The sequence below is a fragment of the Lepeophtheirus salmonis genome, chromosome 7, assembly GCF_016086655.4.
Source record: "Lepeophtheirus salmonis chromosome 7, UVic_Lsal_1.4, whole genome shotgun sequence".
Lineage (NCBI taxonomy): Eukaryota > Metazoa > Arthropoda > Copepoda > Siphonostomatoida > Caligidae > Lepeophtheirus > Lepeophtheirus salmonis.
In genome coordinates this window covers 2,882,636-2,903,152 of record NC_052137.2, presented here as the reverse complement: position 1 = coordinate 2,903,152, position 20,517 = coordinate 2,882,636, and the positions used below count along the sequence as shown (strand labels likewise).

The window sequence follows — 20,517 nt, the reverse complement described above, 5'->3', positions numbered from 1 at the left end:
CATTCTGCAGAAAAAATGGTGTGGTTCATCAGCAAGTGATGGATGCTTGATTTTCATATGTTGGAGCATTTTTGCCGCCTTGAGGCTCTCAAGTGCCAGTATCTCAGTGCATATAAGACATTAGGGATGTTGTTGTTTGTTGATTATGAAATATATAAATCCATACTGGGTAAATTCCTCTCGATATTTTGAGCCTTCGTTTGCAGTTCAACTTGGTGATGGATAATGCTAACCGATATCTCAAACCTCTGCAGAAGATAGACGCACTTGAGGACGGGATTTGTTTGTCTGCTCTCTATCTCCACTTACCTCTCCTGCTCCGCTTGTATATCTACCTCTGCTTGCATCTCAAGCTCTGCTGGCCTCTCCTTTTCCGCTGGCTGCGAAGATTTGGTACCATCTCCTTCTCTACTAGCCTGACCTGTTCCTGAGGCGTCCTCCATTTGGTTGGTATTAACATACGTTTCATGGCGACTGGCAATAGTTTTCAGATGTTTCCAAAAGAGTTTTGACCAGCTACCGAGTGACTGGTGCTGCTGTAGATTAAACTGTCGCTAAACTGTATCATAAAATATGAAAAAAAGATTTTTTTTTCTTTTTTTTTGTGTAGGAAAATAAAGGGGGCAAAAGAATAATTATATAATAATTAGAATATATTATGACAAATATGAAAGAATTATTTTGCACTTCAGTCAAAATAAGCACACCCCAAAAAAATACAGGTCTGCGCGTCTAAAACTGAACACTCCTTTAAATTTTACGCCTTGCACATATTCGTGATTTTATTAAGTTGAAACCGGTTTATACTTCTAGGCAAGGGTCTCGACTAATCATAAACAAAACTCCAGCAATGTCGTAATAGCAACAGTGAAACAACAGCCGATAATATGGAGAGACGTCGAGTCGCAATTTTGGAACTTTCAGCGCGGGGAAAAGCTCCCACTGAAATTGCCAAGGTTCTGAACTGCAGCCGCACCACCATTTACAGCATGGTAGCCAAAGGGACTTTAATGTCATTGTCGTAAGTTTTAGGTTATGGCCGTGCTAGAATATCCATTTTCCGTTCTCTGTCCTGAGGCAGATATTTTATGAGCATATTTGATAGCCATGTTTCTTTACTTTTTAAAGATAGGTTTAACACCGTCTCATTTTGCAGTTTGCAGTAATTTTGTCATTTTCAAAAGATGGGAAGACGAATTTATCATAGAAATTTTAAAAAATATAGGCTGGGTCAAATATGAATATTTTTTCCCCATCATTTGAAGAAGGATTTTTAAGATAAGGTGCCTTAATTGATAATTTATCGAAGTATAATTATATAAATATATATATATAATATTATCTACTTTTATTGAATCCGATATAATTGAAATAATAGGAATTAACTGGAATAATATTTTTTGTGTGTCTACTCGTAAAATATCAAAAAGAGTACATAATATTTCCTCTCTAGAGCGCCCCCTCTTCTATTTCAGGGTTAATTTCAAATCCAAAGATGTCTTCTACTCTAGAACAATAAATAAAATTTCGAGTGCGAGTATCCATTTAGTAAACAACACATCATTTATTTATCTTATATTTTAATTAAGAGCAACCAATTAGCTTCACCCATAGAGAAGGTAATTACTTTCTCTATGGCTTCAACTTCAATTATAAAGGAAAAACTTTCTAATAATACCGGAATTATTATGCAATTTGTCACGTCAACAAAAACGATCTAGCTCAACAACATCTTATCATATTTTAAATAGTATCTATCATAAAAAATTACGTATTTTAATTTCGTCAATGAATATTAATAATATTTCAAGCTAAATAAAACAAAATGGGACCTCTGGAACGCCTTTGTCTGCGATGGAATGAGTACGAATCCAATTTCAAACAAGGTTTTTCGGATCTACGTCAAAATGAGGAACTGTTTGATGTAACGCTCATCTCTGGATCAAAGATCATCAAGGCTCACAAGGTTATTCTTTGTGCATGTTCCCCAAAATTTCGTTCCATCATTGGATCTGCACCCATCCAGACATATCCCCTGATTTATTTGAGAGGGATCAACTTCTATTATTTGGAGTTACTCCTTTCCTTTATGTATTATGGTGAAGTGAGTGTGGGTCAAGATGAGCTCGATGATTTCATTTCCATTGCTCAAGAGTTTCAAATTAAGGGTCTCTCAAATTATTCTACGCCCCGAAAAAGATGTGAATCTCAGCCCTCTACTTCCTCCAACTTTTCAACTGATATCACTCAATATCCATCTCATGATTCTCACGACTCTTCTTTTGTATCGCATGATATAAACGACTTCCTTGCCAAATCTGTACCTAATATGGAAAAAGAAGAATGTAATATCCTGGAACAGAGTAATACTATAGAATTTACTGAAAATGCATCTGAACAAATGGAAACAAATAATGATTCTCGTAATATTTCCATCGTAAGGGATGATATAAACAATTCCCTCTCTAAATCTTTGCCTAATACCGAAAATGTAGAATGCTGTGTACTGGATGAGAGCAATACTTTAGAATTTACTCAAAAGACATCTGAGCAAATGGAAGGAAATAAGGAGGCTTTAGAATGTATTTCATCGGAACAAAACCAAGGTTTGCACTTACTTTATTTAATAATAGAGGTGGGATAAAGTACTTACAATACTATAAATCCTCATAAAATGAAATATAATTTATAGAGTAATTTCAAAACATGGACTTACTCATGTTGGAGTCCAAATACCTAAGTTTACTAGTAATTGAATCAACGTTCAATTTAATATTTTCGATTCCAGACTGTGATGAAACCTTAAATAAAGAAATTATTCAACTCTACTCCAAGAAAGCAACGAGAAAGATATATCAATGCAGATTATGTAGCTTTACCACTCAACATCAGAATATTATGCATAATCACGTTGAGGGTAGACACATTGTTATAAGGTTTTTTATTTGCTCCATCTGCAAGAAAACATACAAGACTAGAAAAAGTCTCTATAACCACCAATACATTAAACATAGAGGCTAAAGCGTTGTTTTTGAAGGTGCCCAAGTTTTTAGATGAAGCAACAAAAATCTCCTCAAAAACAAGGTTTATTAGTTTTAATTTTGTTCTATAAAATAGGTATATCAATTATTAAATAACTCCTCATGAAATATCCCTATTAAATCCTTAATGTATTTTGGTACATTATTGATAAGTGATATTATATTACTTTGCACATACATAGCTAGATAATTATATATTTTTTCTTTATTGATTGACTGAAGAACTGGATGACACTTTCCCTAAGTAACATAATTTGACATATTGTTTAAATTTTCACGAATGTGATCGTTAATTTAATAAAGATTCCAATTTTTTTATTATCATAATTTTTCTATTTTGAAGTTATGTTATATACGTCTTGCTACAATTCTAATGAAAAATATCTTCTTTTTCTAATTCAATGGGATCTTTTTTACTTCAGACGTTCATTAAAATATCTAAATTTCTTCATTTCATTTGTCCTTTTATTTTCTTTTATCTTTTTATGAGGATGCAATAATTATTTAGTTTAATTTCAAACTTTCTGGCCTTATTAATTATCGTATATATTTCTATTTCAACCATTTCTTTTGAGATGCGTATAAAATGGAAGGGAAAAGAAGTTTTTGATTTGGAGTTAATAACTTGCATATCTTTTGTGTTGTTTCTTTAAAACTAATAATGGGTCATATTCAGTCAAACTTTACACCTTTTAATGACATATTTTTTTGTCAATAAGAGTTTTATGTGTACATACTAATTCACCGAAAAAGTATAATTTATGTTTCACCCTTTCCGTACAATTAACTAGTCTACAAATTTTGATAGTCATGTAATAATGATTTGGACTGAGATTATTTCTACTAAATGATTTATTTTATTTTCATGTGAGATCTTAAAGTTATTCGTCGATGGACCAGAAAACTGTTTACCAATTAACCATAGAAATGAAGTTGGTTGATAACTTCTGGATTATTGAACTCATTTGCGATAAATTTATTTTGGTCTATGCAAGATATTCTCGTATTACTACATTTTTTCTTGAATTACTATTAATTGTTTGGTTATATTAAATATTATATGTAGACGATTGGGCAGGGGCATTGCTCCCCCCGTCTTCTACGACTATGAAAAATATTAATATAAATGTTATATAAAATCAAATAAATAATGTTTTTTGAATTGGAACTAAATATGTGCTATATTTGACAATAAAGGTACTTTTTTCACATTTCTAAAAATAATATAATGTCTCCTCATTATATTTGATTCAAAATTAAATCATATTGTTTAAGCTTAGAAATTGAATATTTTTTGACTTTATATCCAACTACTTAGCTACAAAATTCATAAAAATGATAGAAACTTTTAAAGATAATTGAAAAGTTTGAATAGCTTATACTTTACACTTGTCAGTCAGGGGCGTCCGCAGGGGAAGGGCTGGAGGGAAATTAAATTCACCCAAAGTAAGGAATTTTTTATTCTAACTAGAAAATTTTATATTTGAAATTTAATTTAATTTTTCCACTTTCTTTACAAAAAAAAATAATTTTTTGTGAATAGCTAGTAATTTTTGAAATTATTCTCCGAAAATTTTTATATTTGAAGTTTAGTTAAATTTTTTTTTCTAAAAATTTTTTTTTTTTGTAAATAGCTCTGGATTTATGATTTTTTTTTCTACGAAGTTTAATTTTTCAATTTTTTTTACAGAAAAGTTTAATTTTTCTAATTTTTTTACAGATAAATTTAATTTTTCTAATTTTTTTGAAGAAAAATTTAATTTTTCTAATTTATTTTACAGAAAAATTTTAATTTTTCTTATTTTTTTTTCCAAAAAATTTCAATCCCCCTCCTCCCCCAAAAAAAAATATATAAATACATATTTAATCTTGTGGACATCCCTGTCAGTTCAATTAATCGGTTATGGTTTTAACTGTTTAGTAAGAACTGAAAATCTAAGCTGACCATTAACATTAACTACATGCCTGTTTGTTAAGAGCTGCAAATTAGATCAAGGTTATTACCAACTTATCGCCGCTTTATTTATACATCTATCGGCTTGATTTTCAGTGAAGCGCATACTATTAAATATGATTAATCTAGCAATATTTTCTTCTTTTATATTATAGTGACGACAAAGACATGTGGAAAGGGTAGAGGGATAGACTCCTGCAGTACACTGATTCTTGGAGAAGCAACAGCCACCATTTGCAGCTGTACAGATCATCTATGCAATGCCTCAAACTCTTTGCCAGTTCCCCGCCTCAACTTGATCCTTGTTTGTCTATTTTTTTATATTCTTAACCATTATATTATTTTGTTATAACTATGTCAAAATTTGTCAGCATTATGAGTGTTTTTTTTCTAAGCAATTATCCCAGGAAAAATTATTTTAAATAACTTTGCATTGTGTATGCTTAAAATTATGAAATAATGATGATTAAAATAAAATAATAATAAGAAAAAACCCTCATTACTCTTTATTATCACAACAGCTTATTCTTAATTTTGTCATACACTCAAGTGTGCTTCTGCTTCAAGTAATAAGTTATGAAGACTTGCATACTAATAGCTAATATAGTCATATACTAAATAGCTATAATAATTAGTAGGGTGGCTCTTATTGTGGGCCTTTAAAAAAATCATGCTTTTATTTTCTTTCTCTTGATCACCCTATTTTTCTACGTTTCTAATCGTAGAACTATACTTCTGTAGCAAAAAATTGGGACTTTTGAGTATGTCTCATTCAGGTATGGCGTTCCTTAGCTCTTGAACTTTTGACTAAAATTGTAAATTCATCAATATTTGCTTACATTTTTATTTTAAAAAACAAATGAAACAAAGACTAAATTTGAATTTATTCACTACCCTGAACACAGCTTCACCTCGCTAACACAAAAATATCCACATACACTGTACCCCTCTCTCACCATTATCTGTCATGGTGGTGATGATGGCTACGTAACGAGAGTTGAATAAATTGGTTGTAGAGGAAATGCTCCCTTAAAAACAGTTGACTTGCTTTCCTTTTGTACTATTATAAACAAAACCCCTACCATCAATGCCGCTCAGGTGCCTCATAGGACATATTTTTCTTCTGACCTGAGAAGGAGTATGCAGAGATGGAGAGACATGTTATGGCCATGCTGAATGAAGTCGACTTTATGTCAAATACCGCGTATAATTGGATAGTTAAAAGCAGAAGCTATATGGGAGTAACGCTCTACTGGATAAGTAGATACACATTAGAAGGCCACAAGGCTGCATTGGGATTTAAGAGAATTCAAGGGTAGACATACGTATGATGTTATTGGTAAAGAAATCGAAAACATTCAGTCTTCATATGGAATACTCAACAAAGTAGTTGCAAAAGTGACTGATAATGGATCTAACTTTGTCGAAAGGCATTTCAAGATTATCAGCCTGTCACAGAGTCCGATGATGAGATGGAGGAGGAAGAGTCCATCCTGTTGATGATGGGGACATTTTTTTAGATATGTTGGAAATCCTCTCAGAGAATCAGAGTGATAGCCAGCTGCCTCTTACTCCGCTGAAAGCTCCTTATACCAACACTTACTACGTGGAATTCCTTCTTCTTTTTTTTATGCTGTAAAGAGAATTTCAGAAATCCCATGAGTGCAAGACAAAGAGTGCCAGTTCCTGCATGAGTACTTCACCACCATGAAGCCTCTGAGTGTTGTACTGGACATTTTACAAGGTAACTGCCCTTATGGGACTTTACTACCCACACTTGAAGCTCTGATGCAGAAGGCCCTGTCTGTGAAAGATGATCTCTCCAAGATGACTGCAGGGCTTTCAAATTCCATAGTGTAGGTATGTTCCATCTTTAAGCTAGTTAAAATTTCTTGCATCACACTATTCATGAAGATGGAACAGAATTTTCATAATCATTAGAAAAGGATTAAAACAAATATAATTAATGTAAGTAAGCAACCTAAAACAAAATGAAATCCATAATGTTTACCCCACATTATGTATGTTATTAGATGACATAATTAATAAAATACCTTGTAGGTATAAAAATATCAATTATATTTTTCAGGCTATCCAGACAGCTACTGAATGTAACTCATTAAGTAAAAAGGAGTCTAACATAGTTAATTTGAAGATCAAGTAGTCATTGAAGTTACTTTTTGAAGAAGTAGTCAGTAGAACGAGGAGTTCTAATATCTGGAGTCAACCAAGGGTAAATCGTATAATCTCACGTAGGGGGAAGTGTATTTTTTATGGTTGAAAATCAAAAGTCAAAACTTAATTGACTTTTAACAATATTACAACCTTCCATCATTACAACTCTTGAACTGAAATAAAAAAGTTTCGGATTAAAAGAAACTTTCCCAAAAAAGTGAGTCCTAACTTTAACGGATAAACGTTAAAGGTAATATCTGTAGCAATCCCAGGTTGAAACATTCACTCTACGCCAGACTTTTAATCAATTTTTTTTTATTTCAGTTCAAAAATGTTACTCTGAAGAGATATTAATTGTAGCACGTGACTTGCCATAGATTCTCGAATATTAATGAAATAAAAAGAGTATCATTTTGTACAAAGTCAATTAGGTCTTACCAATTGATTTTTAAGCATGAAAGATGCACTTACACGAGTTTAAGGATCCTTGATCCTTGGTACACTCCAGATTTTAGCAGAACTCATTGTCAGTAATCAGTGGTCGGACTACTTTTCCCAAGTAAATGTGACAACTCTGAGGGTTAAACATGTATGTAACTACAAATGTTTTAATGTAACGTCAAATATGTATGTATAAACTATTCCCAAAGTTATGTAAAGTATCTTAACCCAGATTTTTTTTGGAAAACATTTTATTATCTTTAACGAAATAATTAGAAAAATCTATTTAACGATAGATAAACGATTTATTTTATAGTTTTTAATCATATCAAACACATTTTTAATTGTCTAAAATAATAAATAAATGTTTGCAAAAAATTAATATAAATTCAACCATGGAGGGTAAAATTAAATAAAATCAGGGGCTAATTTCGATAATATAAAACTAATAAATCAATCAGACAAAAATCTTAAGACATTCATTCACGATTGAACGAATATTCTACTATAAAGAAAAAGGCTTGGAAGCTGTTCACTTTTTCGGCGTTCCGTTCAATTAATTTTATCAGTCATTTGAAAAAATGTACACATTTTGGAAAGTTATTCAGAAAATGAAAGACATTTAAGTTAAACAAATTTTTAAGTTTACAAATTTATATATAAACGAATTTACAGAAAAATTTCTAAAAACTGTATTTTATCTTAGAATCCAATGCTCCATTGGAAATATATTTTTTTGTACCTGGAAAAAAAACCCAAAGTGTAATCTTCACTTATTTTTGATTTTAAATAAATTTAGAAAACGTAGATATTCGTACAGTTGTTTTTTGAAACGTAAGTAACTTTTTGATATATAATTCAACCCCATATCTAGTCTCCTTGAGCTCCAAAAACAACTTTTGTGCTTTGGGTATAGAACAACACCACCCTCTGAAAGTTAGTCCCCCGGTTTTAACCTGAGCAGGTTGAAGAGAGGCACCCATGCAAAAATTCAGCCTCCGAGTTCCAACGGTGTGGGCTCCCATAAAGAACACACACCAACTCTATTTTAAATATATACAGAAAAACTGGCAAAAAAGGGTCTAACATTGCAAAAAAGGTTAGCGAAAAAAAACCCTACAGAATAAAGAAACTGTTTACCACTAGTCATTGAGATACTAGATTATAGAATACAAAGTAATAAGTACCTTGATGTATAGTTTTATTTCATAAGCTTTATTTGGTTTATAACTAGTATATTTAAAAATTAAATGCACTCAAACTAAATTTAGTATATAATTTCCTTAGGCAACACTGAACGGAGATTATTCTTATAGATCTCTTACTGAATCTAGCCAGGCGTTTTCTAGAGGATTAACCACCTCATAACCATTAAAGGTAAAATTATGATTTTCTTCGATAGCTATTAGTCCAATACTCAATATTGCCCCATCAATTTCATCAAAAGAAACTCTACGAAATATATCGGTAGGACATTGAAGATGGAGTTGTAGAAAATTTTAATGAATGCCTACGAAAGTTAATAGGAAAAAGAGAATTGAATTGCGATAGAGAAGGTCAAGATGAAACCTACCATCATTTGACGATAGTTTGAAAGATGATCCAGGACATATTATCTAGGGCACCTGTGTCATCTCCAGACGTCAATCAAAATTTTGTAGAAGAAGTTGGTTACCATACAGATTGAAATGATTCAATCAGAAGGAGAAGAGATAATAATTTATCCATTAGTAGAGGATATTCGTGAAATCTTGTAAGAGATCAAGAATATCGACCTAGTAAATACAATAGAAAATAATAAGGTAGGAGATCAAGTGAAACACCTTGCATTAAAATTTTACCTGAGTGGAGTACTGGGGAAGGCTTAGTTTTATTTAGAAATCGATTGGTATTTCTAAAAAATGAACAGAAAGATAATCTTGAAATAGCATTGCTCTCATCGAGGTATAGATATACAAAAAGAAAAGCTAGGTAGATGATTTATCCGCCTGGAAGGAATTCAGATATTGAAGAAATGATAAGAACATTTAAAAAATACTGGATTACCTACTTTACAAGAAGAAGCGATAATGAGGGACCAGATATATATAAGGCCAACGTCAGCAGATCTGTTTGAGTATGGAGGAATATATTACTTGGTATATGGTGATCAAATTTCTCGATATTCTCACGTCGAAGAATTCAAGACAGTTCCATCTTCGGGAGAAGTAATTAGTAATCGTTGCATTAAGGAAAATATTTTATGATACCAGAATTCCAGTCAAAATAAGAACAAATTGAGGCCCTCAGTTCGGTTCTACGGAATTTCAGACATTCTTGAAGATGTGATGAGTATAACAGGACCTTCTTCATCCTATTATCCACTGACTAATTGATTTTCGTGTAGTGTATGAAGAACCTCTTATTAAAAACAGTAGGAAAATGTATATCTGACGAATTAACGAGTGTAATTCAGGATTTTCGTAACAGTACAAAATCTGATATATCAACAAATGATATCTTGTTCAGTCATGAAGTAAGATCTCCTTTAACCGCCCATTGAATGAGCTATTGCTCAGGACCCGAAAATCAACAGAAGACTGATAGAAGAAAATGGAGGAGCAAAGGAATAAAGAGAAAATCTGCTTAAATAATAACAAAAGGGATTTACCGGAGTTGAAAAGGGGAATGAAGTTGAAATTAAGGGTGTGAAAATTGCACAAATTGAACAGACATTAAAAAAAAAAAGTATATGGTGGTAATCTTCGAAAGATATCGAAGTAAAATATGCAAGGGGAGCACGGAGGGCTGTAGCCCCACCCCCAATAAATAAAAAATTAAGGAATTTCTAATTCTTATTTTAAAATTTAATATTTATAATTTACTTAAATTTCACAAATTTTAATTCCAATAAATTTAATTGTTTGTGAATAGCTATGGATTTTTGAAATTTTTCTCTGAAAAATTTAATAATTGAAATTTTTATCCAAAAAACTTTTATTTTTGAAAGTTAATGTTTAAATTTTTTGTGAACAGCAATGGATTTTTAAACTTTTTTTGAGAAAGATATGGATTTTTGAATTTTCTTTAAGAATAGCTATGGATTTTTGAACTTTTTTCTAAAAAATGTAATTGTCTATGAATAACTTTGGATTTTTGAAGAAAAAAAATTCATGAAAAATTTAGTTTTTCAATTATTATTTTTTTTTCTTTCTAAAGTACCAACATGAATCGAGAATAACACTGGAGAATACGAATTTTGTACAAGTAAATTCAGGCTAAAAAAGAATTCATCTTTGAGCGCATAATACAAAACTAATTTGAGTTTTTCTCTCAGTCGTCTGTATTATCTGGGATTATAGTAATTCGGGACTATTATAGTTGAAAGTCAATTTTTACTCTTAAAACAATCAGCAAATTAAAAGTAGGAAACCTCTGTAAAACTCAAAGTTAATAGAAATACAAGGTTAGACCTTCATGTAATCGGGCTTGTTTGAATCGTCAATCTGAGGTATTGTACCAACAGCTGGGCAAAACAGGCAGGCTTTGACAAAACACAGAACCAGTCATAGTCTATGACGTCACTATTGCTAGAATTTTCAATATAATGTATTGTACCAACTGCTGGGCAAGAAAAACAGATCTTTACAAAACATACAACCCCTCATCTACTATGACGTCAATATTAAAAGCGTGGTGGAAGTCAAACATCAGTCGTACACGAGTTATGGACGGTATAACCTTGAGTAAAACTATTTTTTATTAGGGATGTACCCATGCATCCGAATTTGTATTGGAATCGGTTTTTTTTAGTATCGGAATCGGCTCAATAATGCCGATTCCACTTATACCTATTCATAATTATTTATATGGATAATATGACTTATTTGAGCTCATTTTTGGAGACAAAATTAAAGTTATAACTCAATAAAATAGCTAGACTAGACGACGTCGTTCAGACAAATTCAAAAAAAGAAAAGAGCGGGAGGGATGTACACTAAGAGATTATACAAATTTGCTGGTTTATACAGGAAATTTACTAGAAAGTAACAATTTTAACCACATTTTTAATCCCCCCTACATTTGAATTGTATCATAACTTCATAAGTCGTTCAAAAAGTCTGTAACGGTTAGGAGTTGGGTTGAGCGGTTTACTCTGAAACAAACCAGTAAATAACTTTTAGACTAAATATTTATTTCTTGTATGTTTGTTGAATAATATTGTTTATAACAGAACTTAAGTCGAGTCCATATTTTCTGAGTCATCAGTATCCGTCCGGGTCCATTAAAAAAGACCGGACTCAAGCACTGCTTTATACATATTACAATTTCTAGGGCAAGCATATAAAACTCAGTTAGGAACTTTAGACAGTTCAAGACCGTTTGATCTCATGTTGGCCGAACCAATAAAATAAAAGGAAATAGCCATTTGAATATGTTTTTTCCTATCCGTAATCAATAAAAAGTTAAACATTCAAAAAGTAAACAATTTTTGTATGAATTTCCTTTATCCATAATAAGGAATCTGTATCGAAGTCTTCCATAAAGGTGGTATTAGAATTGGAACAGTGTAAAATTTGGTATCGGTACATTCCTAGTTTTTATTGATTCTGTATCTTGTTCTTAATTTCCATTTTAGGCTTAAAAATGATGAAAAACGACACTCTTCTTTAGATCCTTATAACATATTTATGATAAATAGTTATGAGAAATAGTATAGTTTATGTTATAGAATAATATACAACGTTTAATTTTTTTAAAAAATCATTTAAAAATATGCATCTCCAAGGATTTTTATTCGATTTTGTATTTTTCAAGTGATCTCATTTTTTATGGACTGTATTATCAAACAGGCAACATTATCGTAATTACTGATTAAATTAGTAATTTTTACTTGTGGACTCCTTTGACTTTGTGATGGCGTAGAGCAAGGACTACCGGAAGAAAAGGACTAGAGACAGAAAAATATCAGCAGACAGCTGCAGTGCCATTTTCATGTTTTATTCTTGTGAAGTGATATTTTACTGATGGAATTGTGTATGTTTTTTTTTGGACCTTGGAAACTCGAATATTGTTTTTCTTACCCTAAAATGCTGGAGAAGATTACACGTACGAAGACCTTCCTTAATCTTAATTTAAAAATGAAGATGGGATTCTTCTTCAGAGGAAGAAAAATTACATATTATGTTGTTTGCATGTAAATAACTAGAATTATATTTTATTGTTTTTATATATTTTTTGAGATTATCTAATAAAAAAAATTAAAAAAATCAGACTTTTATTCACATGTAATAAGCTAAGTAGTCATTTTGGACACCTTGGCCATTGAAGGTATAACACATTTCCGGCCATCCTAGTGTCAAGGGATTAATTCATGGATATGAGTTCCCGATTTGCAGTGGAGTAGGAGTCGAGTCCTTCTTAACGTGATATTTTTTAATGGTGTGATTAGAGGCTGAGAGCTATTCCTCTTCCGCGATATAATTCCGACGGCATCTGTGTAGATATTGCTCAAAAATAAATTCATACCTGAAATGTGTTTCCACATTGGTTGTTAATCAAGTTGTATGAAAACTTAGATGGGGATCCCGAATCCTGTCGATGTCTCTACAAAATAAATGACTGAATGAGGGAGACTATGGAGAGTTTTGCCTACAAACCTACCGTATGAAGATATGAGGGTCCTCACTCTTTAATGGAATCCACTTCCCAATAAATGAATTGTGTTTCATGGCTGGGAACCGGGAGTTAAATTTGACTTATTGAATCCCTCTTTTGTAGGAGGACTATGAAGAAGAATCTCATCCTCATTTCAAGGTGAAGTGAAGATAGATGAATCGGCTAAGCTTTCCAGTCTTCGCACGTGTAATCTTCTCCAGCATTTTAGGCTAAGAACAACAATATACGAGTTGTAGCGGAGGAAAACATTTATAATTAAAAATAATCATAATAATAACTAAGCACCCCCCCCCCACAAATATAATCCTACGAACGCCCTGATTTGTGATTACTATTAGCATATTGACTATTTATTGTCTCTTTTAGTAAATAAAATGAAGATTTACAAATTATATTCCTACATTGTATTAAAATAATTTATATGTGTATATGATTTCTGTTTCTGATTTCTGTCTCAAAGTTTTGTTTAAGGTATGGGGGTGTCGATTCAAAAATGCACCATAAAAAATCCCAAAAATGAATTATTGTACTAACAGAAAACGGAGAATGTATATCAAATTCCATTTACAAAAGGGAATTAGGTCAATGAAGGAAGAGGAGGATTAGCGAGTTAGTATTAGTATGTATCTTCATTATGGTTGAAGAAGGAACATGACAAGTTAGCAATGACAATGACAATAATTAAATCACAGGGTCAAACATTTGAAAAAATTGCTTTATATCTACCAAAATCTGTATTTTAACGTGGTCAATTATATGATGCATTTTCAAGTCTGTCAAAAGATGGTCAAGGTTTATTATATTTACATCAAATGAACAGAAAACAACAAAAATAGTTGTAGGCAAAGCAGGTTTTATAATAGAAATTTACCTATTATATATTTATGGTGTATACTAAATCGTTTTAGCTTATAATTTTAACAAGAACAAACTAAATATCCATAAAATCTTTTTAATATTTCATGGGCTATCTTTCAGATAGCGTTATTACGCTAGTTATTCATTTGTTGTATATATCGATCAAATATTAATTAGACATTGCTTACAAAATAAGCGCTCCTCTTTTCAAATGAGCTCCTCAGCCCGGATTTTTTCAGTTGTCACCTGATGCAGTGCAAGTGCTCCCTGCCTTAATATTATTTTCATTTACCGTGTTGTCATCATTATTAATTTTATTCCTTTTTATCCTCACTACGCCATCACAAAGTCATTGGAGTCCAAAAGTAAATTAGAGTTGTCAAAAAATTAAGGAATAACTTGTGTGAAAGGATATCTTGGCTGAGACGAGACTACAGGTAGATCCAGACATTACTTATTTTTCTATGGACTAGGAACCAGAAAAACCCGGAGGAGCATAAGGACATGGAATGGATCTGAACACTGAAAAGTTGGACTCTGAGTATTGGATATTTACTCTTTTCTTTAATTATATTTAGTATTTACTATTAAGAATGAGTAATTAATCATTATTTATAGAAATTGAATACCCGGAGCATGAGGACTCAAACTTTGTCTGAACATTGAAAAGGTGGACTCAAATACAGCTCTCAATATTGGATCTTTACTCTTTTCTTTCTTTATATTTACTACATGACTGATACGGTTTCTGACTGTATTTAGAAGGAATATGTAAGATAACTAATGAGAATTATGAATATAGGTAGATATCAGTATAATATTAAAAGTATGTTTCAATATTTGGTTTCTTATAGTGTTTGTACTATATATAGATTTTATTAATGATAACCTCGACAAAAATTGTAGCAGCCTCATTCATCAGTAGACATTTCAGTTTAATATTCTTCTTGTCTTAGACGAGACTACAGGTAGATCCGGACATTACTTATTTTCCAATGTACCCGGAGCATGATAACTTGGACTCAGAACCAGAAAGACTAGGAGGATGAGGACTCGGGCTTAACCTGAACACTGAAAAGGTGGCCTCAAATACAGTTCTGAATATTGGATCTAATGGATCTTTACTCTTTTCTTTAATCATATTTAGTATTTACTATTTAGAATGAGTAATTAATCATTATTTATGGAATATGAAGAGGATCTATTATGAAGATGCAAAATAACCTATGATAATTATGAATATAGGTAGATACGAGTATAATATTAATCCTTATTATTTAGTTTCTTATATTGATTGTACTATGTAGGTTTTATTGATGATAACCTCGACGAAAATGTGTTGCGGCCTTATTCATCAGAACACATTAACGTTGTGCGTACATATTCCTATAACAGAGGTTATCGTTAACCTTATCGTTATTAATTGCATCACTATTTTCATCAATACCATTGAGAATAAATGGAAGTGGTCGACAGGGTAATCAATCGTTTTCGATCATCAGAATTAAGAAAGAAAAATTACACTTAAGAGATATGAGTGTTGGTATCTGTTCAGATTATGAGCGAAACAAGTGACATGCAACATTATTGGAAAATGTTGCTTAAGGTTGTTGACTATTTTAATAAGTCTCTCGCCACAGAAATCAGTAGCACAAACATTTTTAAGACTTTTTACTTAAATACTTGTAATAGTTCTATTGTCAGCCTTTTTAACATCTTCCAAATTTATTAAGTCATGGATTATATTTTCTTCTAAGATGAATCAATATTTTCCCATCAATAACATCAACAGAAACTGCCTTGGATCCTACTCTCCCTTCTAAGATATCAAAAGGAACCGCATGGTCATTCACATATCGAACATTCACCTCTCCACATTCTAGTCGAATACTACTTGAAACAGCTGGGCCAATGCTTCATCTTTCATTATCAAAATACCCTCTTCTCTTCTAATTGCAACGTCTTAATCGTCGTTTAACCGCTTTCCTCTTCTTTTTATTCTTACTAATATCAGTATCAGTTATTTTCTTGGATTTCACCCCTGCTAATCCTCCATTACTCCATCAATATTATAACTTTCCGCCTCTCCTTCAATCTTATGATGATATCCTCTCCTGTCCTTTTGCAACTAATTCATTGCCTTCCGTCTTCTCATATTTCTTAGTTTTTCAGAACCTATCTTAATTCGAATGTTATTCCTACTTTTCAATCCAAAATACAGCTATTTGACATATAATTAATAAAAAACATAAGTGATAAATTAATTAATCAAGACTTTTACTTCTGTACTATTATTAAATTATATAATTTTTTCGAATATTTTAGGTTGTCCATAATTACTCGATCTACCTACAAATGAACAAGGAGAATTGACAAAGCTTTCTAAAAAGTTCTCTCTTGGGGCTCTTGGTTTCTGTGAAAGATCTGGTTTGGTTGTAACTACAAAAAAAGAGCTCCAGGTCATAACTCGCAACCCCAGCTCAGGCAGTAAAAAATGGACGGCTGACATTCCTTGAAAGCTATTGTTGTATCCCAAATAATGAGTTACAATCCCAGCATATCCCATTATAGACGAGAGTATGAAACCAATCGTCTTAACTTACTTTATGAACTATCAATAAAGGAGATGCACCAAGATTTCTTGCTGAAACATGATAACAATAAATTTCCCTAACTGACGTATTTCAAAAATACCAGCTTTGTTAAACTCAGTGCAGAAGTGTGTGCGGTTTGTGCTCTACTACAGGGGTTCCCAAACTTTTCAGCCTGCGACCCCCAAAATAACGGTGCCAGAGACTGGCGACCCCCAACAACACTGGAGGTGGATTATAATGTTGCGCACAGCCACGCGCACATGCACTATGCGTGCGTGCTTGTGCGTGTCTGTTCTCCCAGACAGTGCGCGCACACACAGGCCACGGGGCCCCGCTCACTCGACCAGAGAGACGCACACAGTGAGATCAGAGCTCGTTCACGTGAAGCAGCCGATCAGTGAAAATTGTATTTGTTTTTTGGAATGCATTTCGCGACCCCGCATCTGTGTCTCGCGACCCCCACTTTGGGAACCCCTGCTCTACTAGAGACGCGAGATCATTACAAATTAGAAGACAAATGCAATTGAGACGCATTCTGAACCATAACGAATCGGAAATCATCGCTCTGGCTTATCATTTTACTTGTTCCTTCAATCTTGGAGTCTTTTCCAATATGAATAGTACATCATGTATAATTATATTGTAATAATAACAGAGAATTAAGTGATTAGCACTCCTTCCGTTCGAATCTCTGTCGTGTTCGTTTATTTTTCTCTTATCTTATTATATATTATATTAGGGATGATTCCTGGAAAATTCCCCCACCCCCCGGTGAATTTCCACCTACAATATTAACCTAATTTCAAATAAAATAAACAAAAAATAAAGTAAGTCGATTTTTTGCATATCTATTTTCTATTAACTGTGTATTTCTGTTTCTAAATTAACAGCAAATATAAACATGAGATAAAAGAAAAACAAAAACATATATCAATTTTAAAAGAAATAAATATTCAAAATACAATGTGATGAGTAATAACTCGTAAATAATCAAAATTTTCATGATTCTCATAATCATTAAAAATAGTCACAATATGTTGGTCACAATCACAATATAGGCTGAGAACCTGCAAGTTCACTTTTTGAAATCGTTAATGGAAGAGATGAATTGATAAATATAACAACAGTGGACCAAGCTAATATTTATGCCAAAAAATTTGTTTTAAACTTTACAATAAACTCAGAAAAAGTATGTGTGTATTGTACACGAGAAGATACATTAAATATAACGTTTATAGTATGTAGGGCTTGTGATGTATCTTTATATTTACCAAATGATATAAATTCCTTTCAAAGATACCACCTGGAATTTTTTAAAATAATTTATTACAGAAAATAGTCAATACATCTGCTTGTTTATGCCAAATTACTACTACTTTGTATAAAAATAGTATAATTTATTATTGTTATGCCATGTAGAATATACATATATAATTAAAGTACTCAAATATGTAATAAATATGGATAATTGAATAATTCAACTGCAGACCTCTTCCACGGGCCCTTCTCTCAACAATTCAATGCACACTAAACCTTTTCGAATTTTAACTTTTAATATTGAACTTTTTCCCCTTTTCCAAGGTATATAGAAACTAAATATACCAGTCATTTAGATTTTGGACCGCGGCTATGCTTGCCATATGGGCTTTGAAAATTTAATGTTGGTGGCTCTACAAAAAGGCAAAAAAAGTTTTAGGTTTGTTCATGGAAAAAAAGTTTAATTAGTATTTTATTCTATTTTTGTATGATTTGAATGACAAAGTTAAAATTTGAACAGGACTAATACACACTAAAGTCAAAAGGGTTGAGATTATGGTGACCTGGATTTGCTTCACCCAGAATAGGACGTAGTTATTATGTTTCTCCGGAATTTTTTTGCCCGTATGACTTGGAGCATAATTATAGTTGAGCATAAATGATGACTGCTCATAATAGCCGCTGAGGTGATGATGTTATGTTTGAGTATCTCCAAGTAATTGTCGTTTTGTGGGAAGATGCGTTGCCACTTTCAAATGTTCATTCTCTTGAAACAAGATAAATGAATAATTCAGCAAGAATGTATCTTTCAGGAGTTTTTGAGGCTATAAATAATGTTACCGAAATTTAAATCAAACTTTTAGAAACAAATTTATTTAAATTTAAGCCATAAAACTTTTGGAATTGACAGGAGACTCGTATATTCACAGTCAAATAGAGTACAAAAAAGTGTTCAAAAATATGTATTTCATTTTGATATTCTTAGATTTAATAAATTTTAAACACATGGCAATCTTTAGTGTATCTCTCGACATTTCCTTCAAACAGGGAAGTAAAAATGTATTTTACACCAAATTGTTTCGTTGCGCCATTCTCTCCAACTGTTGATAAGTTTATAAATTAATAAGATTTAATGTGAGTCTAAACAACGACCTTTTATAGGATTAACAAGGTGGATCAGTTGAACTATAATGAGTCTTTAGTTTTTTCCTTCCTTTATGCATACTCTAATCTAACAAGTTTGCATTAAATGTAGTTAAAATTATAGGAACATGTTTGATTATTTTATACGTCTACTTGCTAAATTTTAAATGGATCTGTTTGACAGTTTTGGATTCCATAAAGGAAATTTAAAAAAAAGAAAAAAAAACTCACGCACATACAATAAATATTTTTAAGTTTAATTTAAAAGAAATGATTTATTAATTGTAAAAGAATGTGCTTATTTCCAGTGTATATTCAATTTATGTTTAAATTATGGCAAGATACTTTCCTTTTTAATAACGTATGACAATCAGGCTGTAGAAGTAATGGAGTGGTGTATGTGTTTTCATTTTTGAGGCCAGATTCTAACGTTTTCTTGGAAATACATCATGCCCATGAGTCTGACATATTATTTTATAAAATTAAATTTAACTCCATTTATTTATTATAATTGAGTAATTCTTCAATTTCGAATATATAAACCATATTTTCAATTCATTTTCATAATTTGAAATACGCAATGTTTTTAGAACGTAAGTTTCTTCACAAATAACAGGGACGTTCGCAAGATTATCTCTCACTCTCTTTCTTTCTTTTTTTTTTGGGAGGGGGGCTTGGTTTTGGAATTTTTGAAAAAAATTAAAAAATTTGGAAAATGAAATTATTTGGATAAAAATTTCAAACATTAAATTTTTTGAAAAAAAAATTTCTAAAATCCACAGCTATTCACAAAAAATTAAATTTTTGAATTAATTTTTTTTTCAAATATTACATTTTCTATTCAAAATAAAAAAATCTCTATTTGTGGAGGGTGCTACAGTCCCTCTAGTCCTTCCCCTGCGGACACCCCTGAACAATTATGTTAGACAGCCAAAATTGTCTTAATCAGATTTAGTGTCATGCTGAATGGGCTTTGTTTGTCCAAAATGATTAATTGGAACTGAATCTATTTGGAAAAAAACAAGATTTTTCCAAAAATCGCTATAACTAATTTACTTAATCAACTTATCGTCCATAGTTATAAAATAAAAAATGTAGCTAATTAAATTATCCATATTTTTGTATATACAAAACTATCCTTCTAAATCCTCTAAATGAAAAGTAATTTAAATGAAAGCAAAAAATGAGGAAATCACTGTGTATTAAAATACCGAAGTTTGCTTTATTTAGTGTATGAACAACAGAGCACGTTTCATATCTGATATGATTGTCAAAACTGTGTAAAATAAAACTTTCAATCTGTTCTTTCACCATGAATAAAAAATAATGTTATTTTGAAAAAAGATGTCATGTGGACGCAATCTGTACTATGATAATTTCAAAGAGTATTATGTCT

General features: G+C 31.6%; 1 protein-coding gene and 2 long non-coding RNA genes across 11 annotated transcripts; 2 read left to right on the top strand and 1 right to left on the bottom strand.

Annotated features, from left to right (window-relative positions):
• Positions 1-1,473: 1,473 nt before the first annotated feature.
• On the top strand, positions 1,474-5,422 carry LOC121121978 (uncharacterized). 8 transcript variants are annotated; one of them, XM_071890001.1, is made up of 4 exons: positions 1,487-1,750; positions 1,812-2,606; positions 2,789-3,084; positions 3,914-4,262. In XM_071890001.1, the coding sequence occupies exons 2-3, from the start codon at positions 1,826-1,828 to the stop codon at positions 3,019-3,021; spliced, it is 1,014 nt and encodes a 337-aa protein (XP_071746102.1). In that variant the 5' UTR covers positions 1,487-1,750; positions 1,812-1,825; the 3' UTR covers positions 3,022-3,084; positions 3,914-4,262. The 8 variants fall into 8 exon arrangements, with proteins under 8 accessions (XP_040572911.1, XP_040572913.1, XP_040572914.1 ...); XM_040716977.2 differs by having other exon boundaries at positions 1,474-2,606; XM_040716980.2 differs by lacking the exon at positions 2,789-3,084 and adding an exon at positions 5,151-5,282 and having other exon boundaries at positions 1,483-2,606; positions 3,914-4,025.
• A 3,373-nt stretch (positions 5,423-8,795) lies between these two features.
• On the bottom strand, positions 8,796-10,192 carry LOC121121530 (uncharacterized). 2 transcript variants are annotated; one of them, XR_011781212.1, is made up of 5 exons: positions 9,861-10,192; positions 9,658-9,807; positions 9,453-9,599; positions 9,185-9,386; positions 8,796-9,121 (listed from the first exon to the last, which is right to left on the bottom strand). It is a non-coding gene; the product is annotated as an uncharacterized lncRNA (long non-coding RNA). The 2 variants fall into 2 exon arrangements; XR_005865509.2 differs by having other exon boundaries at positions 9,662-9,807.
• A 4,876-nt stretch (positions 10,193-15,068) lies between these two features.
• Positions 15,069-16,449, top strand: LOC121122108 (uncharacterized). Its single transcript, XR_005865702.2, has 3 exons — positions 15,069-15,206; positions 15,275-15,372; positions 15,435-16,449. It is a non-coding gene; the product is annotated as an uncharacterized lncRNA (long non-coding RNA).
• The last annotated feature ends 4,068 nt before the right edge of the window (positions 16,450-20,517 follow it).